The sequence below is a fragment of the Falco peregrinus genome, chromosome 3, assembly GCF_023634155.1.
Source record: "Falco peregrinus isolate bFalPer1 chromosome 3, bFalPer1.pri, whole genome shotgun sequence".
NCBI lineage: Eukaryota > Metazoa > Chordata > Aves > Falconiformes > Falconidae > Falco > Falco peregrinus.
Window position 1 is genome coordinate 96,308,480 of NC_073723.1, and position 22,937 is coordinate 96,331,416.

The following is a 22,937-nucleotide window of genomic DNA, read 5'->3' on the forward strand; positions in this document are numbered from 1 at the left end:
GTTTTTTCATAGCACCTAATTTTCAGTATTTGCTCGGTAATTATTCTTTTGAAAATGTCCTTCTCAAGATTTTTTTTTTTTTTTAATCTCTGCTCTCCATTAGGACAACTACATGTACAAAATTTTATAGGCTTATAATTCTGCATGCTATATATGAACATAAATAAAAACCTAGAGGTCAACATAAATAAAATAAAACTTTATTTTTTAAATAAAACTATGTTTTGGTTAAAGAAAAGATAGTGTGTCATTTTGTTAGTAGTACAGACAATTTTTTATCCAAAAGAATACATTGTGCTTTATTGTGTCATTTGTCTGAATACAGACTCAGTGGAATATCTAAATGATACCCTGCTCTGAACTCCAAGTTGAAAGTAAGTTTTTATTATACTTGAGGGAAACAATGGGTTCAGCTGCTTATTGCAAGGAGCAATTGTCAAGGGAGAGTTAAACTCAATTACTGTAACCATACTGAATAAAAAATACTGCCAAGAACAAAAATACGCCTGGGTAAAGACAGCCACTGAATAAAAAAATCGACATAAAGCGTATCAAATATTTATTTATCTGGGCAACAAAGGACTATGATACATTGATAGGCATGGAAACTACTGCCGGCACAACTCAATACAATACAACTATAACTGCTTCCAATATGGCCAGTGGAAATACAGGATACCAGGTGGTCCCAAATGTTTAAAGTTCTTTGGGAAAAAAAAAAAAAAAAAAGAAGAAAAAGAAAAAAAGGAGAAAAAGAAAAACAAAAGAAAGGGAGAAAGAAAAAAAAAGGGGGGAAAAAGGAGAGAAAAGCTAAATCTTGTTTTAAAAGACAATATTAATTTATTGCTCTGATGGTGCTTTCGGGAGGAGGACAGTGGATGAAAATAACTTCTTTCATTTTCCACAACACATAAGGGTTGTAAAACCACTAACATGTTTAAAAACCTTGCCAGGGTCCAACATCACTTTATTTTATCTTCAATGAGAAACTAAATGTCATACTAATTATATATAAAAATTCATGGTTTTTTATTTGTTCAGCTGCTTCATTGTCGCCTTTAACATGCTACAACAGGGCTAAAAATGATGAATCCCAGAGAAAAACCCCCAAAAAACCTCTGATATCTAAATAAGTACCATGAACCACATGATGAACTAAGAGGGGAAGATTTAAAACCCACTAAACAAGAGGTAAACGAGATCACCAGATAAATAAAAAAAGGCTTAAAACAGACTCACCATATTTACAATTCCCATTAAATTACACATAAATAAATATATACATACATGAACACTGATTCCCTTATATAATAACCGTGAATCGTGTTGCAATAGAAAGTTCAAGTTGGTCGCTTTACCTTGGACAGGAAAAAGTTCTACAACTGAAGATATGACATGGAACTGCTTGTGTTTTGTGTTCAAGTTTATTCACAATACTGATAAAATGTCATCAGTCCTTTTTGCCTTTTGTCTGTTTGCTGTTGCTGCTGTACCTTTATCGCTTTTTTCATTTTTAATATGGCTACAATCTTAACTGAAGTTTATGTAAGGGAAGGTGGTGATTCAGTCCGGTGAAGCTCATAGAATTTTTTAAGTATTATTTATTTCTTTTTGGTTTTTTTTTTAAATTTTTTATATATTTTTAGAAAAAAAGTCCTTTTCTTTTTTTGTTTTCTTTTTTTTTTTTCCTCCTTTTGTTTTATTTAAAAAAAAAAGTTCACAAACTCAAGACAGAACTTTTTTTCTTTGCTGGCTCCGTCCCCCTGTTCTGTTCTCTTAGGCTCCAAACTGGGGTAAAACGATGGTGGCATCGGGGAGAGGGGGGGAAGTTAAGAGGGAGCAAATGGAAATGTGGATGCTGGGAAGGGGTGTGGGGAGAGGGCTGAGCAGTCCTGCAGAGTCAGAGAACAGGATTGGCAGAAGGATGCTCATTCTGTTGCTGTAGCCTGGGGTGCTGGGTGCAGGGGAGAGGGAGGAGGGAGATGAATGGATCGATGGGCTATGAGGGGGAAGGGAGAGGAGTGTATGTGGGGGGGAATCCTCACTTTCGGTGCTTCTCCTCTTTGTCGCCGCTTTTGGTGCTGTTGTCTGTGTGGCTGTTGGGATTGTTGCTGAGGTACATTTTGTCCATGGCCTTGAGTGCCTCGGTGAGATAGTTCTGCAGGGCAGTGACGGCAGCGCACACCGCCGGGCTCCCGAAGCCGTGCGAGATGAGGTTGAAGTGGGTCAGGCAGCTCTGGATGCCCGGCTCCAAAATGGGGTTGGGCCGCGAGTTCCCCAGGGGAGATCGGTCCTGAGCCAGCAGGTCGGTGAACTCTTTACAGATCTGTCTGTAGCACAAATGGAGCAGAGAGACAGAGGGAAGGAGGCAGGGAGGGAGGGGAAGAGAGAGGGAGAGAAATGAACCATCACTGGCAGCAGCAAAGCCTGTGCATTCTCCCTGCTAGATTACACAAGCCCCTGGATCAAGGGGGCTGCTGCCCTCGAGTGCACACACGCTCCGCTCTCTCTCCTCTCCCTCTTCTCTCTACACATCCTTCCCCCTAATTCTCACACTTTGCCAGCACGCACAAACCTCTTCCTTCACCTCGCTTGCCACACACATCACGCCCCGGCTACAGCCAGCGCATGGGCAAACAGGCACGCAGATACCCACACATCCCAACTGCCCCCACCAGTCCCCTTATCGCAGCCCCCTACACCCTCCCCACAAACACCCATCCTTCCGGCCCAGTTGGGTTTTGGAGCAGATACACAGTTCAAAGTTCCCAAGCAGAGCAGAAGGCAATAGATGGGGTGCAATATCTAAAGGGAGGTTCAGGGATTTAGCCATGTCTTGGAAGATTATGTTTTTATTATTTTATTTCTTTGAACTGGAAAGAGGCACGAGCCTCTTCCTGCACAAGGCTAAAATGCGGCTGTTTGTCAGGAATAAAGAGCGAGGGCAGAGAGGGGAATCGAGGCTTTAAATTAGGATATTCTGAAACATTTATACATGTACGTCTACATCTCCAAATCCAAAGGGACCTTCCCACAGAGGGGAAAGCTGATGCTAACCCAGGTCTGGAAATTTCCTTCCAGGGAGGTGGGAAGAAAGGCTACAAAGGCATGGCACAGAAGTTCAGTTATATCATCCACTCCCTGCACAAATGGTTGGGGAAATAACACACCTTAGAGCAAGAGAGCTCAGAGGCGTGTTGAAACAGTTTGTATTCTAAAACCCATGTTAATGTCTTCCAGTCATAAAGCGGCTCCCATCTTCTGCCTGCGTCCTCTGGCACTGTGCCCTTTGGTGACACCTCCATTGGTAATTAAGGGCTACTAAACAACCCTTTTAATTTCCAGCAAACATATCAAAACAATCATTTTCTTTTCACGCACCACCTGGAAGTCTAGGCAGCACCACCAATGATAAACTCCACTAGCACTTTAACTGCGTACAGATTGTCATTTAAAATATATTTTTAATATCCCCATATTCACTAAGTAACAGAGCTGCTTAGGCAGAAAGAACCATTGCCGATTTTAATGAACTGAAATCAGTTTAATGTGCCAGTTTTATTTTACTGTCAATGGGAAGCCTTCCCCTTCTACTTAAATTGATAAGCTAAGTGAAAAGGCCCAGGAAATGTTTTGCTCTGAAGAATTACTGCTTTTTCTTTAACTAAACATCCACCCACAATTTTCACGACTTGCTTTCAAGGTAATCTGCACAAACCGACTTGATAGAAACCAAGCTGGGTTATAGAGTTTTCCTATAGCAGGAGAGCAAATACACCCCCTCACAACGTGCAAAACTATCAGCCACCGGCTATGTGGCAAATGCTCACAAATAAAAGCCCCAAACCCAGGTTATTCGCCCTCCCCTGACTTCTGAGTAACATGCCAGGAAGGTAAATGTCTTACTTTGTAGCTAGAAGCATGTTTTTTCTTGTGACTTGCTCGTTTGGATCGGAATGTTGTCGGTTGAGAAATTCAGCTACTGCTTTGGCAGGAAATTCTGTCTCACAAACGTACCCAAAATCTCTAGCTAGATGTACTGCTTCTCCTGAAAAGGGAGGCACGGGTGGGGATGGGAAGGAAACACACAGCTCATCAGTACACATAGCACAGAGGCAAAAATCCATTAGAAAAAAAAAAAAAAAAAAAAGGCACTACATTCTACTCGGGCTTTTCTTCTAAAAGGCTTGGACTTTCTTTGAAAAAGGTAAGGTAAGAAATGCTAATCACATCTTATCTTGCAGGAGTTTTCTCTGCTTCAGTCAAGGCAATGCAAATGTGTATTTTCATGACAATCGTTACAAGTGAAATCTCGCATAAAAAATTTGTAAAGTTTACATTGACTAACAGATACTTTTAGACTGGCAGGCTCCATCCACCTAGTATGTGTGCTTAGATTTACATATCCATACCTATACGCAGCCATTTAGGTACATTTCATTCACAGCTATTGACTCTGGAAATGTTTGCTCGCCTCAGCCCCGTCTCTATATTCTTTTGCAATGCATCAATGATTAATATTGATCATAATTACTCCTAGAGCTCTTCTAAATAAAATGCATTAAACAGCTAAGTGTTTAAAATTTAACTTGATCGCATATAATTATATGTTCACCCCCAAACGATTAACCATGAGAATTTTAGGGTCATTCCACCGAGTCTGTCTGTTTTGTTGATTTTCAAATCTTTGGTTTTAATTTCCTGAACCAGTTGGTTTTTACTGCAGGGCTTCCTGCCATTAGCTCTAGCTCCGGAAGAACGCATGCGCCAATTAGAGCTTCAAAGCCTCAGTCCAGTGAGCTTGTTTCCATAAAATGGAGCGGATCATAAACAATAACAGTACTCTAGAAACTGTCTCATCGCTACAGGACTCAAAGCCCCAGCAATGTTTACGCTATCATCCCCCCAAAATTAGCCACCATCTCTAAATTATCTGGAGATCAGGCCTCTAGTTTTGTTTCTCAAAAAAATCATCCTTTTAAAGCCATTGTATGTGAAAGCCAAACAGAACAATAGATTACCATAAAACCTTCTCCATATTCATTAACATCACAAATAATGTTAAGTATCTACCAAATCTAGACTTTTTACAAGTTTTCCCCTTGTGATTTTTTACTACAGTGCATCGATGCAATTGCAAAGCTTTTCCAAAGACACGAAGACACAGTAATTTTCACACAGTATAAATATAGTGCAGCCACTAATTCTGATGTTTAAAAAAATGAAGCCTGGCATTGCGCAGCGCTTCTTTCCCCATCCCTTTGAACATGAAACATTTCTTGCAGAATGCAAAGCGACAACAAAACAAAGCAACACATTTCCTCCTACACAACCAAACTTAAGTTAAACCTGCACAGCCCAGGCTGAGCTTAAAAGCACTTTGCAGACTGAACTGGTCTAAAATGCACATAATAAGTGAGGGGAAAGGAGGAGGATCTATTTGCTGGTCTTGGGCTTACTTTGTGCCAGTGTGACACAGCAACTGCTTGAAAACTAAATGACTGCAAACTCTTGAGCTTCCCACCTTCCGGTTCTAACAGCATAGGCCGTCCCAAGGCTTTAAAAGTAAGTTGCACCTTTTCTGGCCAAATGAGAAAAGAACAATATAGCCAAGGGAACACATGTCCTGAAAATGAGAACCAAAAGGGGTGGGGGGGGGTGGGGGGGTGCAACTTTGAGGCTTTCAGGACACCATTAATTCATGGCTGAGGTCAAGGATTCCCAAATGAATTCAGGAAGTAATGGTCACGCATTTCTCAAATGCAGATGTCAGAAGACTTAAATGATTTACTGTTACGTGGCTGCAGGCTGGGAGGGAGAACATACTTAAAGTAGCTGCAGTTTCTGACATTTAAAATTGGTTGGTTGTCCACCTGCGGCAGAAGGACAGCAGTGAAGCATTACGAGGCTCTGCTCCCCGTAATTTCCAACTGGATGTTCAGGGGTCTTGTACGGCACTGAGCCCACAGCCCCTGTTTGCAGGGATCCGGCCCATGCTGCTCCCAACGAGATCCGGGTACGCTGGGGAGGGATTGCTCACCTGAACAAGGGAGCAAGACGGGGCCTTGAAAACATCTAGCTCAATAGCCTTGAAAGCAAATACATGGTAGAATGCAATGCTGAGTCTGCAGGACTCATGGAAGCCCACTTGGGGTTAAAACAAAAAGCAAAGGCAGACATTTAACATTTTTTTCCCCAAGGCATAGAAAGTAACACCCTTCCAATTTCCAACAAGCAGCACTGACTTGAGGGGGGGGACAGGAGGACCAACCAACCCAACACCAAAACTTCTCCCATCAGGCAAAAGCAACAGGCCATTTTCCAAAGGAGCCCTCCCCACTATTTGAGACACTTACCCTCCACCAGCGACGTGAGCAAGGTGACGTTAGCAGCTTTACGCCTCCCGGCTGGCAGGTTTAATCCTATTTTGTCCAGTTTCTCCCTCAGAGATCTCCCTCCGTTTTTAGACTTCGCCCTGGTTCACACAGACAGGCATTGAGAAACAGGGCTGGCTTCGGCTCCCACCCGGATCCCCCCGACCCATCGCCTTCCCGCCAAGGGGGTACAGGGGTGGGGGTGCTGGGGGGGCTGTGGGGGGCTGAAGAGCGAGCACAGCTGAAAGCTGTCTCAGACATAGGGACGGGGCTTTGGATGGCTCCATGTCTCGGCAACAGAGGCCCTCGCTGAGGTCTGGATCAGCCCCCAGCTGGCGGGGCAGCTCAGAGGCGCCATGGGCCTGGGGGCAGCTTCTCCTCACAGCGCCGGGGCAGCGGCCCAGCCTCACCCCGCTCCCACCACGCAGCAGGGCCGCCCTCACGCTAATCCCTGCGGCCCATCTGCGGCTTTTCGGCAGAGCCGGACGGAGCCGGGCCGTGCAGGTGGGAGCTGGTTTAATTAATCCAGGATATTATTCCCTACCCGGGCGCTGCGTAATTGCCTGGCTGAGGCTGCAGGCCCAGGGCAGTGGGTGGCGGGGTGGGTGCCCATTGCGAAGCACCCACCACTAGCCTCCCTGCTCCTGGGGGTGTGGTGTGTAGGGGGGTCACCCCCTTGATGGGACAGCATGGCGCGGGGAGGGGGGGAGACACGGGTCCTGCCGGGGGGGGGGGGGGGGGGCACACCAGCACGTTGCCATGGCTACCGCGCCCCCGCCTCGCAGCGCTGCCCCGCCCCCTAGCGGCGGGCGCCGCACGCCCTCCCCCACCCCCGCCGCCCCGCGTGGGCTGCCGTCGTGCTCCCACACCCCGCCCGGCACGGCACGGCCCGGCCCGGCAGCGGGCGTTATTCGCCGCCGCCACCCCGCCTCCTGCGTTCCCCCGCCCCTCACCTCCGGAGCACCCCGCCCAGCAGGGAGGCGTTGAGGCACTCGGGCGGCGAGAGGCGTCTCTGCACTTCCGCCACCGTGACCTTGTATTTGGAGGTGGAGCTGAGCAGCGAGAGGCGGCCCGGCACCGAGCAGAAGACCTCGTTGGGGTTCACCACCCCGCCGAAGAGCGTGTCCTTGTTGATGGGGATGGAGGAGACGGCGTTGTTGTTAGACTTGGAGAGGGACACGGGGCCTGCAGGGAGGGAGGAGCAGGGAGGTGAGGGTGAGGAGCGGGCGGGGAGCCGGGGAGGCGGGAGGGGGGGGCGCGGCGGGCCAGCCCCGGTCCCGCACCGCCTACGGAGGGCAGTGCGGCCGGCGGGGCAGCCCTCGGCTAGCCGGGGGGAGCAGGGGGAGACCCTCGACCCGCAGCAAAGAAATTAAAAAAAAAACCAAAAAAACAAAACAAAATAAACCCCGACCCTGCGCCCCCCCCTTCAGCCCGGTGGGGGGCTGGCGGCTGTTAAAGCACGTCAGCACCGGCCGTGTCACACGCCGCGGGCGCCGCCGGCCGCCCTTGCCGCGGAGGGCGGGCAGCGCCCGGGGGGCAGCGGCCGCAGCCGGGTGGCACCGGGGTACGCGCCGCCGGGCTCCCCCCGGGACGGCGCCGGCCCGCCCGCCCCGCCGCCTCCCCAGTGCGCAACTTTTGACGTGGAAACCCGTCAGGCGGCGCGGAGCCGGGACGCGTGTGCCCCGGTGGCGGGGCGCGCACCGGGATGCAGCCCGGCCCCTCCCCGCCGGCTGCCTTGCGGTGCCCGCTGGCCTCGGGTCCCGGGCGGGTCCGCGGCCGCCTTTGCCTTCCTCCTCCGCCCGGGGCACGGCCCAACCGAGTGGGGGGCTCTGCCTTTTGGATAGATCACTTGTGACATTAATAGCTCTGGGAAGGCTAATAGATACAACAGGAGTTAAACGAACTCTTGAGATTACTAATAAAAGAGCCAATTATCATGTCGACTTGGAAAGAGCATCTCTTAAGATTTATCCCTTGCACATCTAATTTGACGTGACAAAGGCTTTACAGGCGGGGGGGGGGGGGGGGGGGGAATGAAACTTTGAGCTTCTTGGCTGCACAGCGATTAGGGTTGGCAGAGAGGAGAGCGGCCCTGCTCAGCACCTCGCTCCGGTGGCGGCCGGGGTACCCCTGTCCCGGGCGGCCGAACGGCCGTGGCACCCCCCGGCGCGGGCAGCAGCCGGCGACCACCCGCTCAGCCCCGCGAATTTTGCTCCAGCAGCAGCTCCCGACAGAGGATCCAAACGCAAACCGACCACTTTCCACCAAGCAAACCTCCTTTGCAAACTGCCCTGTGCCACCTTTCCCAATCCTTCGGTCTTCCGAAGAAAGACGGGAAAAGGAAATAGATTGCAAACACGCCATAAATATTTTGTACGATTTGAGGACCAGCATCCAAGCAATTCAATTCCAAATGAAGCAAGCGCACAAAGCCAACGAAAACCAAACCACCCTGACGGACAGCCATCAGTTTCCAGAAACTCGCCCCTCGTTCTCCCGACAGCCCACCTCGTCACCGCCGTGATTTAAATAAGAAAACCCGAAGAAGGAGGAACAACGTTTTCTCTTTCACAGCCCAGTTTACCAACAACGATTACACACCGCCGCTCAGCCCGATGCAAGGGGCAAACCATGAAACCGAATTGTTTGCTAATGCACTAAAACACCGGCTCGGATTTTCTAGATCATCTGCTAACGTTTTTTTCCCTCCTTAATGACAACAATAATTAAAATACCCGGCAAACGCGGCCATTTAAGAGGGCAGTTTTCAACCCGCATCGCCCGTTTTCTTTCTCTGCCTCCACCCTTTTGACCAACAGTACGTGCCAAAGGAAGGAGCCCGGGGCCGGGGGGCTTGGGGGGGGGGGGGGGGGGGGGGGGGCGGGTAAGTCCTCCCCGCCAGCAGTCCCCAGCCTGTGACGACATGTTTGGTATGCGCAAAACGGCTTACCTTTCTTAATTACAGTTTGATCTGGGATGTTAATACCGGGGTCTTCTACGTGCTGCAACAAAAGGAACAGGCAGCGATGTAAATGTACAACCACAACAAAAGGCAGGGAGGGGTGGGTTGGGATGGGGTGCGGGAGAAGTTGTGTACCCCTTTCCCCAGGCAAGCTGCGAGGAGGGAAACAACAGATCCTGCCGGGGAAGAGAGGGGGGACGGGGATGGAACACGGGATTTGGGGGGATTTCCTTTATCAGGAGGAATCCTGCATCCCTCCCCGCTCTTCCCCCGTTCCCCAACAAATAGAAAAAAATAATAAATCACCCCCACACCCCCGGGGCTTGCCCGGCCGAGCCCGACTGGCGAGTGGCCTCCAGCTTCTGCGGGGTCTCTCCTCCCTTCCCTTCTTTTCCCTCCCCTCCTCCCCGGGAAGCGGCCCCGGCCCGGCCCGGCCCTTCCCCGCCGCTGCGGGCGCAGAGCACAAAGGAGCGGGAGCGGTGCGGAGCCGGGGGGGCCCGCACCCCGCGCCCCCCCACTATTGTCCCCTCGCAGGTTCCGCGGTCGCGGCTACAGCTGGGGTTCGCGCGGCAGAGCCACGACGTGATTAGAAAGTCAAATGAAATCATGTTTTCTAATTCCAAAAACTGACAGGCAATATAATGTCTGGCTGTGTTTACAAATTAACACCAGTGCTGCTGAGATAGAAGATTTCGCAATCGTTACAAAACCCAGGCATTACCATTTAAAAAACTATTACTTCCTTCTCTAGTCTTTGTCCAACAATAATACTGATTCTAACATTTTCCATTCTGTCTTGGATTTATGCTCCTGTTAATTGTGCCTGATCTCAATGATTCCGGGTGGATGGTACTAAGTTGCTTTATTACAGGTTTTATTATACTCAATGCTCTCATTTGTAACTTGCCTAAAGTGCTTCTGGATTTAAGTATAATTAAATTGAGAAATGTTCAGAAATGACTACTGCTGCAGTTCTTGTGTTTTAACTATATGGGGAAATATGATCCCTTTATGCATGCACCCTAAACCCATAAAGTAAATGTAGTGTGGCATAATACTTTTATTTGTGTTATTTCTACACATATTCCATACAGGGAGGACTGTTAAGTTTAAAATCCCACAGAGATATTTATGATTAAATAATTTTCACCGTCTACTTGATTTTCTTAAATATTTAGCGGTCGTTTTTATTAAAGGTTAACTGTTGCAGCAACAGAAAAATTCAAAAACGACTCTTTCCCGACCCAGATTTCTGTAAAGGGCAGTTTGGTTGTTTTGTTGTTGGCTTTTTTATTTTTTTTTCCTCCATAACTAGGTAAAATATTCTTAGAAAAGATACATCCTCTTATTTTTATGCTTTCCTTCATGCAGCCTGCTGATTCAGTTTTACAGAGAGACAGAGGAAAAAAAAATGGCTGGGCTGGTTTAAGGATTTAAACCAGATGGCATTTGGTTTTCACGAAGTATAGCAATGCTATTAATTCATAGATCTGCAGAGGAGGCTTCCCGAATCAGCCCACTGCCATGGAGCACAATTGAGGAGAGGGAGAATTCAAGAGAATATTTTAGGTCATGTTCCTCCTACAGCAATCAGGGGCTTGCAGTCAACAAATTAGTTTATTCTTACTATTGCCTTCATGTTATTTTATATCAAGTTTAAAGAATCGACCTGCTTTTAACGGATCCAAATTGCTGACTAAATCCTCCACTTTGGGAAATGTATGCGTTTATTGCAAAACTGCTAAACATAACCAGCAATTTTCTGTGGCTAATTTAGCCAGATGAGGGCTGTAATAAATTCACTATTTTCCCCGAGTATAATTTACAAAAGATTTCAAAATGACCCCCAAAAATAGGTAAGTTCATCTGAACATTATCCTTGCAACACGAAACTGTACTCATTAAACTGTCAGCAAATATATTGTTGTAATATTTGATCCTGTAATTTGGGATGGCATTTCAGCAAAAATCACATCCAGATACCACAGTTCCCTCCCTCCTCTTTCCTCCTGCAAGTCGAGCAGCTTTAGTCCCTCAGCACAAGCTCTGTGGGCTTTAATAAATTTATTGCCATGTTCTAATTCCATTTTCGGGGAGAAACCCTGAAACATGAACTTCGATCACGACCTATCACATTGCATAAGGCCACTTTCCTAACCGAACAATAGCCCTGGCTTGCTTTGTAAATAGCCCACGCGCTAATGTCATGCTTAATTAGAAATCATTTTTTAATCTTTATTTATCGATAACAGAATTAGGTCCCCCAAATAATGCATCCTCCAATAGGCTCCCAACATTTAATTTAATCTAGGGTGTAGCAGGTCTGGCTCGAATTTGATAACCTATAGCTAATGATTTATGAGGTCATCCCTTTGCACCACTGCTAAAAGGAGGCGGCAGCGTTTTAGTATACCTCTTGCCTGATTTGTCAATTAATTCCTTTAGAGAAGAGGATCTGCCGGTACCCTCTTACAACTTTGGATGTCGTTATCCCAGATGCCAATTCTGTAATCACGGGAAACCGATTTTTCCTTCTTAGGCCACTTTCACCCACTTTTTCTTTTTTTTTTTTCCTTCCCCCTTTACGTTTGCCTGGGAGGACATTTAATGAGATCTCGCGTTTCAGACTCGTGTTTTTCCCAAGGCAGCGAGAAATCCCCATATGCACGGCCCTGTGGTGATATTATATATTCTTCCAATCGTAACAGCTTATTGTCATTGAGAAGGAAAGATATTGTTAACGATGACAGTAATTTGATTTATTTATATTTTAGCGGGCACGTTAGCGGGGAGGCGTCGCGCAGGGACGAGCTGCGAGAACCTATTGTTCTAGGTGGGGGCTTCGCCTTTCCCGGGAGGGGGTGTCTTTTATTCCCTCCCCCCCTTTTTTTTTCCTGGGGGGAGGGGGATCCCCCTCCCTCCCCACCCCCCTTCGAAGTTCAGCTCCCGCGGGGAGGGGGCCGGGGGACGAATGGGTCGGGGGGCAACCCCTTTGCTTACCGGCACGTCCTCGATGGCGTGGGGGATGGAGTGGAGGGGCAGGTCGGCCAGCCCCGAGCCCAGCCCGTGCGGGGCATGCAGCAGGTCGTCGTGCCGCCGGTAGTCCCTGCGTGGGTCGAGCCCCGAGAGCTGGTGGGGCAAACCCCGGTGCGTGTGAAGTAGCCCCGTCTCCTGGCTCTGCCTCTGTCCCGGCCATCCTGGGTGCTGGGGCTGCGGCTGGGCATGGAGGGGGTTGAGGCTGTAGGGGTCGTTCACGTGGGAGTAGGGGTCCTGAGACTGGGGGTAGATGGGCTGGTAAGGGGGGGGGAAGTAGGGGGGGCTGGAAGTCGGCGTTGGGGGTGTGGGAGAGCGGCGGGGCGCTGGTGTAGGGAGACTGACCCACGGTCCCCAACTGGGGTAGCCGGGCTGTCCCATTGCTGGTACTGTCGTGGCGCTCCTGAGGTGGGGGGGCGGCGGGGGAGGGGGGGGGGAGGAGGGAGGGGGAAGGAGGGAGAGAAAAGAAAAACAAAGATAATATGAAACTGTTTCTCCTCAAAATCGACTTGCGAATTTCACCTATGGGGCAAAGATGGGCAATCCGTCCGCTCCGAGGCGGAGAGAGCAGATCTGAGGCTTTCTCTGCCTCTCGTTTCCCTTCGCACGCAATTAAGAGGCAGTCTCGCTTTTTCAGTAATAATAATAACGGCAGTAATGATAACAGCAATAACAGCAATAATTATAACAGGACTGCTTATAATAATTAATAAAACATTGCGGCGATACAGAGTGTGCTCCCGACAGATCGCGCCCCGGCATTTCAGGAGCAGGTATTTCCCGCAAATAAAAAGAATAATTCATAAGCAGGTATTATTAAAATCGTAATTCTACCACGACCCAAAATCCTCCCGCTGGCCCTGGGTAGAACCGAGACAAATACTGTCGCTAGGATTACCGGCAACGCATCCCAAGAAAACCCTGGAAAACCCAAGCCCACTGCCATTTTGTTACCAACAAACGCCGAAACAGGCTCTCAACAAACAGGTCGTTCCCCCCGCGAGTTTTACAAATGTTTGGGGGCGAAGGCACCGCCGCGGCCCCCCACCTACGGGGAGAGCGGCCCCGGTGCCTGGCCGAGCTGCCCGCTCGCCACCGGGCGGTTTCGGCGCGGAGGGGGGCGGCGGCGGCAGCCGAGGCGCCGGGGAAGCGGAGGAATGTGCCGGGCAGGGGGGGAAGCGCCGCCCCGAGTCCCGCCGTCCCGACGGGCCAGCGGCACCGAAACGCGCCCGGCTGGGTCGGCACGGCTCGGCGGGCTCCGGTAGCCGGGAAGAAGAGACTACAGGTATGTCCGGGGAAAAAGGTATGGCCTCCGAGGAGGAGGATGAGGATTCAAGGGAAAGAGCCACGATCCCGAAAAAGGGAAACGAGAAAACTGAAAATATCCCGTTTGCAGGTGGCAAGGTGAAGAAATCGAAGCGGTAGGGTCCAAGCAAAGCCTTTTGCCGTTTGCGCGAAGCAGACCGAAAAAAAAAGGGGGGGGGGGGGTAAGAAAAAAAGAAAGCGAGAAGGGGGGGGGGAACCAAAAAGGTACACCAACGACTTTATAAAAAAGAAGGAAAGGAAAAAGCAAAAAAAACACCCTCTCTGGAAAGCTGAGTGCGAAACCCCGACCGCCACCGCCGACAACAATAGCAACATCCAGCACACACCAAACCCCCTCCAAGAGAAACGTGAAGCAACTCACCATAGCCGAAAAACTGTGCACTAACATCTGCGAAGAGTCGGGGGTTACAAGTCAAGGTAGGAAAAAAAAAAAAAAAAAAAAAAAAAAAAAGGCAGAGGAAAGGAACCGGCGAAGCGCGCAACCCCCGGCGGAGCCCCGCGGGTGCGGGTGCGGCGCGGGCGCGGAGGGAGCGCGGCCGGAGCCCGACGCTAGGCGCGGGCGGCGGGACCGGGGCGCCGGGGCTGCTCCTGCACCGCGGGCGCGCCACTATAATCCATCAGAACTTGCACCGATCTCTGCTGCCCTTCATCGGGTGTTGCCAAGGCGAGCGCTCTATCCTGGCGTGGTGTGAGGAGTCAAAGTTGGTTGCTTTTTTTGTTTTGCTTTTTTTTTTTTCGGGTTTTTTTTTTTGCCTTTTTTGTTTTGTTTTTAGCGTGTGTGTGTTTGTTTCTTAATCCTTTTTTTTTTTTTCCTCTGTCTCTTTCTTTCTTTTTCTCCTTTGACTTAGCTGCTGCTTCACTTGAGCTCCTAATAACAGATCTGCTGCCTTCCTGGAGACTCCTAATAGCAGATATTCATGACTATTAATATTACACGAACACTTAATAAGGGAAGAATGGCTGGAAATCGAGCGTGAAGCGAGAAGGCAACTCAAGGCAGAGCCTGTTCTAAATGACGTCCATTGAATGAAGAATCAGTGTATCTAATCAGAGATGGGGGAGAGGGAGAGGGAGAGAGAGACAAAAAGGGAGAGAGAGGGAGCGGGAGAGAGAGAGGGGGGACATGCTGCTGCGTCTGACGAATCACAGGAAAGGGGCAACATTTTAAAAGGTTGCAGGGCATGCAAAAGTGAAAGAGAAAGAGATCCGGAGAGAGGGAGAGGGTGGGAGCCGAGGGGTGCGGGGGGGTGGGGGTGCGGAGGGGGGTGGGGTGGGTGGGAGAGACGGGCAGAAGGAGAGAGGGGAGGGGGCGCGGGATCCCCCCTTCCTTCCCTTCCCCTCCCTTCCCCCCGCCGCCGCCGCCGCCTCCCCATGCCCCCAGCCCCGCGGTCCTTCGCGGGCGCACCTCGGGCTGCGGCTGCTGCGCGTAGCCGGCCTCAAAGCCCAGGGAGAAGAGTGGCTGCTGGCTCCCCGCTTGGCTCTTGCCGCCCTCGGCCGCGCCGCCGCCTTTGCGCGGGGTGGGCTCCGCGGGGCCGCCCGCCGCCGCCGCCCCGTCCATGCCTCGACGGCGCCCCGCCGAGGGGCTCCCCGCGCCGCTGCCCCCGCGGCGGCCGCCCCGCGCCGCCGAGCCGGCTCGCCTCCGTGCCCCGCGTCCCGGAAACCGGCTGGGAAAGTTTTTTTGGGTGTCTCCCCTTCTGGGTGTCAGCCCTCCTCCTCCTCCTCCTCCTCCAGTCCGAGCCCAGCGCCGAGGCCGGCGGGCGCCCGGGGTGGGGGGGCTGGGGAGCCCAAGGAGCATCCGCCGGGCTCCCCGCGGCCCCCCTCTCGCAGGATCCAGGAAAAGACGGGGGGAAAAGGCACGAGGCGGGGAGGGAAGGAGGGCGGGGGGGACGCGGGGGGGAAGAGGGAGCCGGGAAAAGAGGCAAGGCGAGCGCTTCTCCCGGCCCAGACAAGCCGGGGCTCCGGCGCAACCCGTCGGACTGGCTGTGCAACTCCCAAACAACTCCCTCAAACCGGCACCGCTCCGCTCGCCGCCGCTGCCCCGCCGCAGCCTCCGCGCCGCCGGCGCCCGGCCCCGCGCTCCGCCCGCTCCTGGCCCCCGGCGCTCAGTGCGGCCAGCAGTACTTCCAGGCCCCCCCCCCCCCTTTTTTTTTTTTCTTTTTTTTTAAAGGCAGGTCCCGTCCCCATCAGGGCGCAGCCACCCTCTTTACCATCCTCCCTACAAGTCCCCTCGCATCCGCGCCCGGGGAGAGCGCGCAGAGCCGACCGCACACGCACGCACAACAGCCAGCGGGGCTACGGCGGAACGGCCGCTGCTCCCCCCGCGGCCGGTAGCACCTCGGTGCGAAGTCCCATTAGCGCAAGGCAACAAAAGCCATTTGCGATGAAATCCACACGCTCGCACGTGTGCACACTTGAACACCGATCCTGGGGGAAGGGAGGGGGAGAGACACGCTTTCCTCCCGAAATCCAGCCGAGGAATATGTATCTCTATTTTTTTCCGGCTTAAAAAAAAAACACCACAAAAAACAAACAAGACCCAAACCCAAACCAAAACCAAACAGAACACCCTTATCAACTCATTTCTAGAAATCAAGCATCCGCCAGCGAGTGGATCTAAGAGCTCAGCTCCCGCACCAGGAGACAGCTTTTATCCCAAACTCCTCGATCCGGGAATAAACCACCAAAACCATATAGTCGGCGGTGAGTCTGGCGAGTCCTCGGTCCCTTTCCTAAGCTACAGCATCGCCCAAAGCAGCGGCAGAGTCGAATGAGAGCGTGGCCCCCCTTCGTCCCAGACATGCATGTCGGCAAGGCTCCGCCAGGCTGGGGGGAACCTTCCCGCGTGGGTCACGACCAAATAACTGCGTTCATTTGCCAAGTGGAGTCCTTTATTGAGAGGTTTAAACGCACCGCACTGGCAACTTTTGCGAAACGGGTGACAATGGTATTCGTTGGTTTGAGACTAGGCATGGGGTCCTGGGCATCGCTCTTCTTTTTCCTCTTCTCCTTTTTGTCAGATTAAAAGACACTCGCCTCTTTCTAAAAATATGGATGCACACACAGACACAGAGATGCGCGCACACAATCTCTGCTGAACGGCTCCCAGACCAAATTAGGTGGATTTTAATTTTTTTTTCCAAGCGGTTAAAATATTATTTCTCAAACCCGTGAGAGTGTGGCCCTGAAAATTACGAGGCTGGGGGAACACTGCTCCCAAACCCGTGATTTCAGTTCGGCAGCTGACCCTTGCAAATTTGTGCAGCTCGGTATAATCGACCCGCAGCTACATCGAAAAGGCTGAATTTAAGCGTCGGTCCCGAGCCAATTTATCGGGATGCCTCAGGTACCTGGCGTGTAAGAATAATTCTCTTCCCTTTGTCTCTTTGCCCTTTCATTCATTCATTCATCCGTCCATCCATTTCAGTCATGCATCCATATGGATGAGTGTAGCGTCTTACAGAGCCTTATCTACGCAGGATCTACCTATAGACCAGACTGCTGCTGGATCCTGTTTGCCTTTCCTCATACACTTCCGACAAAGCCGGGTTTCCACAAGCCCCGAAGTTCCTGGGGAAGGACCCCAGCCCCTCTCCAGCTGCAGGACCGCAAGGAAGCCGGGCGAAGGAGCAGAAGTTTTCCTAAACGAAATTGAGAGACGGAGGGATGCTGCAGGTTCCCGCTCGCAGCTGCGGGGCCGGGGATCTACCCCGGCCGGGGGAAGCGCTTACCTCACATTCCTCATACTTGATATTATCCGTCAGTTTCCAAAGCATTTTCATGGATTGGCGTGAGAGAGAGGATTTGATTCTCCCTGCCTTTCCCTACGGTGGCGGTGCCGGGGCGGCGTGGGGAGCGCGGCTGGCGGAGGCTCTGCAGCTCCCGTCCGCGCTCGGAGATCTCCCTCTAATGGTGGAAACTTTTCCCTTTTCCAGCTCTTTACCCACAGCCTAATCGCCTCATTAGCATATCAACAACAGCCCAATTGCTCGCCAGCACAACAACCTGCAGCCATGGACACAGGTAGAAAGGACCCGCGAGGAAAAAAAAAAAAAAAAAAAAGGGGGGGGGGGGGGGAGAAGAAAGAAAAAGAGAAAAAAGGAGGGGGGAAGAAAAAAAAAGAAAAAAAAAAAAAGGTTTCTCCAACCCGCCGAGACCAGGCACGGGGGGGGGGGGGGGGGGGGGGCAGCGGGCCCTGCCTGGGGCGGGCAGGCGATGGAGCGGGGCTCATCGGCCGCCGCTCCCCCCACGCCTCTGCCCACCAGCGGGGAGGAAAGTGGCCAGCGAAACCAGAGGCGACCGTCCCTTCATCTGCAGAGTTTGGGGCTAGCCATGAGGGCACCCCCGCGCGTTCTCCCCCCACACTTGGTTTGTTTTTTGGGTTTTTTTTCCACCGGGTTTTGAGAAACCAAAGCGAGGAGAAACGAGACTCGGGTCTTGCTCTAACGAGGTTATAGTCTGCGGAGGCTTCTGTTGCCCTCTGCATTTGATTTGATCTTTTTGGTGGATATTTGAAAAGCTTCTTTCTTTTGCAAACTATTTCGTTCCTTTCGGCTCTGCTGGCTATGGGTCTTCAAAACCAACCCAAACAAACCCCATATAACCTCCCAGATAGGAGCGGGCGAGCGGTAATAGGAATGTAGCAGGAGGCAAACCGTCTTTTGCAAGCACTTGAGCAAAGGGACAAAACAATGACCATCATAAAACTTTGGTACTTTCTTAGGTGGAGCGCTTCGTTTGCTTAACAATGCAAGCGCTCAGCCCGCCCTCTCGGGGGGCTGCTTTTCCACCCTTCTCCTCCTTCATTCCCCACGGTGCCCAGCCTGGATCCATCCACGGAAAGGGTTCTTTTCCCCCGATTTTCTTCTTTTTTTCCTCTCGGATCCCGCGCCGCTCCTAACGCCGAGGCGCTCTCCTCTCCGCGGGGCCGACGTGTCGGGCCTGGCGCGGCTCCCCACGCCCGTCGAGCCCCCCAGGCGTCCCCCGGAGCCGGGCATCCCCACGCGGGGCGAGCACCTGGCTGCCCTGCCGCTCCCCGAAACTTCCCTCTGCCAACCGCAAAACCTGCCCTGTCGGCCTGGGAGACCCTCCCGGGGCCACCCCCACCCCCCACCCCCGACGTCGGAGGAAAATTTACTGCCTGCAGCAGCGAACGGCCCCTCCACGCCGCGGGGGGGCCCTGGGGGGGGGCACGGCACACGCGTCCCCACGCCGGGAAGGGCGGCAAAGCCCCCAGGCTCCCGGGCCTGCTCCTCCACACACACATCTCTACATCCCCAAAAGAGTTTTTTTCTTTCCCCTTCCCCCCTCCTCCACCCCCCGATGCTCTTTTTTTACCAGCGCTTTTGTCTGCAAGTGGCAGGAGAGTAAATTGTTGTTTTTACTCCCATTTAGGTTCAAATAGAGCTGGCAGATTAAGCCTAGTTAATGCCCCGGGGGGGGCTGGGGTGGGTGATGAGAAAAAGAGGAGGGGAGGAGGGTAACGAAGGGGCCCATCGCCCCTTGGCACGGCACAGCCCTGGTGGAGCCGGGCCGGCAGCGAGAGCCTCCCACGCGGGACAGCTTTCCACCCTCAGCCGCCCGGGGCTCCCGGCTCTCGCCCCTCCCGTCCCTCGGCCCCGGGCCTGGGGTGCGGGGGCAGGTGGGGAGGGGGAGGCTTTCCCCGGGGAACCCGCACGGGCAGCGGGCGGTGGGTGTCCCCGGCCGGGCCCTGTGGCCAGGCACGGCGCGGGGGGGCGGCGGGCAGCGCCGGGGAACTGGAGCTAGGAGGGCCGGGGTGTAAGGAAAAGTCGGGAATAGATTTCAGGGCTGATAGCCCATAAGAGTGATTACCTAAGAGTTGATTCAGTGAAATAGATAAAAAAATTAAAAATCCTGGTTTGATCGTTTCTTCGCCCCGACCTGATAAAAAGACGCCAGTTCTAACTTTAAAAACAATTAAAAAGATACTTTTGTTTACTGCATTCCCCCCCCCTTTATTTTTTTTTCTGATGACTTACTGCTACCCCCAAAAAAATTAAATAAGGCGGTCGGGAGAAAGACTTAGTCGAGAGATCCGAAAAGTTGGGAGCAAAAACAGGAGCTGGGCTCCCGCCTGGAACTGGACAGTCCTGGGGGGGGTCGGTTTTGGCGATGAAAGCCGGGGTGCCCGAACAGGGCGGTTCGCCTTCTCCTCGCCCAGCCGCGCAGCGCGGCCGCCCAGCCCCGCGGGCGGGATATAGGGGCTATGGGGACCCCCCAGCGTCCCCCGGCCTGGCAGCCGTCGGGACTCCACACGTGTCGCTCCGCCCGTGGTGCCAGTGGGTCCCCCCGGGTCCGCGGGGCTGGGCGAGGCCCCGGCGGGCCGCGCTTTCCCCGCCCGGCCCATTCGCTGGTGGGTGCCGCTTGCCCCTTCGGCTCACCCTGCGGAGCGCTTCCACGGACCCTCCCGGCGCGCCTGGTCCCACCCGGCGGCTCCATTTTCCCGCAGGACGGGCTCGAGTGGGAGTTCGCAGCGACGCTGCAGCCCCGCGGCCCTTCCCCGAGGCGCGGCGGGGCCCTGCCACGCGTGGGAGCCCACCGGCTGTGGGGGCAGCCCCGGGGCTCCGCAGCGAGACGGCGGCCGCCAGCCCCGGGCCGGAGGACGGCGGGCAGGGGGACAGCGGGACGGCACACGCCGCCCCTCGCCTGCCCACGGCGCCGGGCTGCTCGCCCCCGGGCCGGGACACCCCGAGCAGCCCTCGCCCCCCCCGGACCCGGCCCGCCGCTCGCTACCTGTTGCGGCCGGGCCTCGCCGGTTGCCGGCGGCGGCTCCCGGCACGGGCAGCCGTGAAGTCGCCGAGGCTGGCGCCAGCTCTGCCCCCGCTCCCAGCCCTGCCTCCCGTCCCAAAATAACGATACCCCCCCCGGGGCAGGAGGGTCGCCTTACCTGCCAGTCTCCCATTTTGGCGAGGATAGACATCCTGGCTGCGGGCTCCGGGTCCTCAGGGCCCTGCTGGTCATGGACTGCGAGGGCAAGCCGCCCGCCCGAGATGCCTGTGGGTAAATCCTCCCCTTACCTGCGCCGGGACTCTCTCACCTGGCCATAAAGAGCTGGGTGCTCCTGCCCGCGCCTGCGCGCTGCCTCCGCGCTGCCTGCGCGCTGCCCCCCGCCACCGCACTCCCACGGCACCCGGCCCGGCCCCGCGGCCCCCCGGGATGCTGCGCCGCCAGCCCCCGGGCAGCCTCCCGGGCATGCTGCAGCCGCCGGGCAGCTGACCGCCACGCTGCCCCCCGAGCCCCCCCACATCACCCCCGACCACCCCGAGCACGACCACCCCGAGCGAGGGGCAGCTCTGCCCACCCGGTGCCTGCGGCCGGCGTGCGGACAGGCGCGCCCCCCATCCTCACCTTCCCCCGGGGGGGCGGTAGGTTTTCCTCGGGGGCAAGTTGCCAGCTCGTAGTAATAATCATCATCATCATAATAGCAGCCCCAAAAGACAAACCACCAGGGGGGCTGATAACGGGTAACGGAGGAGCTTGCAAGTGGCTGGGATAGTCCAGGGGGAAAGGAAGAGCCCCCCCCAAATGCAGACGGTCTTCCCAGCCCGTGGTACGTGGGCCGGGGGGCTGCAGCACCCAGGGTGGCAGCACCTGATGGGCCGGGGTCTGGCCGCTGGGCCGTGCGGGGTGAGGGATGCTGCGGTCCCCCCAGGGGAAGCCAGCCTGCCAGAGCGTGACCCTTAGACCTCTCGGTGTCCGCACCCCTTGTCCTCGCCCGTGCTTTTTTTTGCCCTGGGGGATTCAAGTGCCAAAGTGCCCTGGAAAGCTGCCAGGGTGTAGCAGAGCTCTGATTTCACAGCCCGAAAGAGAAGGAGCACTGCTCCTGCCTCATGTCCAGGGGCGAGGCACGGGGGGAGGGGGTGGGGTGGGGGTGCAGTACTCCAGCTATGGGATTTCGGGGAGGGATGAAATTAATTTCCATTTTGCAGTTGCACAGCAAGACCTTCGCATTTCAGAGACGGGGAAAGGTGACATCGTGTCCCAGGTGTGGGTTATTTAGAGGCTTCTTAGGAGTCGGGGTGCATTGCCCCCCATCTACGAGGCCGTGGTGAGTCGAGTCCTGGGGTCCTGGGCTGGTCTCAGCCTCCAGCAGAGGGAAGCGGAGCGCACCCCATTGCCCCGCCCAAGAGCTTGGGGTCAAGGACCTTGCAGAAGAGAGGTCAGGCCCTGTCTCCAGGCAGGTGGGAAGGGGGAGGCGAGAACCGGCACCCGCAGCCATGCGGCCCCGGGGGAACACCACACCCGCGGGCAGGTGAAGACTCGGCTCCTGCGGGACTCCTCTTCCCGGCCCCGGGCTCGGCGGGGACCGGCGGCTCCTGCGCGGCGGCGGGGCGGGGCGCGGTCAATGGGCCGTGCGAGGCGCGCTGCACACCGCCGCTCCCAGTGCCTGCCCGCGGTGTACAGTTAGCGTCAAATTACAGCAATTAGCCGGGCACCGGAATTTAATTACCCGGCCCTGCCCCTTCCCCACCCCCTGGGTCCGCGGGAAGGCTCCTGCTCGGGGGAGACGCGCAGCAAAGACAGCCCCGCGCAAACTGGGAGAGGGAGATGGGGAAGATGAGCGAAGATGTCGTGGCTCTGGGACCCTGCCCCTCCGAGCGTCGGCAGTTTTGGCCCCGGAACGATTATTTAAAATGCTACTTTTTAATTATTATTATTTTGTCGGAAGGGGTGGGGAATAAATGCAATTGGAAGTTGGCCTTCGGCGAAACGTCCCCGGTAAACTTGGGTGTCGCGTTTCTGTCGTCCTCCCGGTGGGACTTTTCCCTTCTCCCTGCCTCCATCGCTCCCCACGCAGGGTTAAACCTCCCCGGGCAGCGCAGCCCGGCTCTGCCCCGCGGTACGTGGCAGAAGCGGCCCCAGCACAGCCCACCTGCGGGGCGGGAGCCGCTATTCTGGGGGGTACGGGGCAGCCCTTGGGCTGGCATCGGGCTCATCCCTACGGTTTTTTTAGCCCAGGGAAGGAGGGCACGGGCTGGGCGTGCTGCGGGGCCCGGCGTTGTGGGGCGCTCCTTTTCCCCTCCCTGGGGCGCTTGGTGACCGCACTTAATTCGGTTAACTGGCCCGGGCGTTTGGAGGACTCCTTTCCCTCGCAGCCTTGAGGGCAAATCCGGCACGTTAAGGTGTACGGAGCTGAAGCCACCGCACTCTGGGCTACTGCCATCCCTGAGGTGCCAGCTCTGGGTGTCCTCGTCCTGCCTGCCCTGCCTCCTCCCCGTCCGGAG

The 22,937-nt window shown here is 54.3% G+C and overlaps 1 protein-coding gene across 1 annotated transcript; it reads right to left on the reverse strand.

Annotated features, from left to right (window-relative positions):
* Window positions 1-243: 243 nt before the first annotated feature.
* On the reverse strand, window positions 244-15,758 carry TFAP2A (transcription factor AP-2 alpha). Its single transcript, XM_055800986.1, is given in 8 exon segments — window positions 244-2,330; window positions 3,907-4,048; window positions 6,357-6,475; window positions 7,328-7,559; window positions 9,325-9,376; window positions 12,337-12,654; window positions 12,656-12,772; window positions 15,101-15,758. Coding segments are annotated over 8 exon segments (1,659 nt in total). The 5' UTR covers window positions 15,491-15,758; the 3' UTR covers window positions 244-2,041.
* Window positions 15,759-22,937: the final 7,179 nt, after the last annotated feature.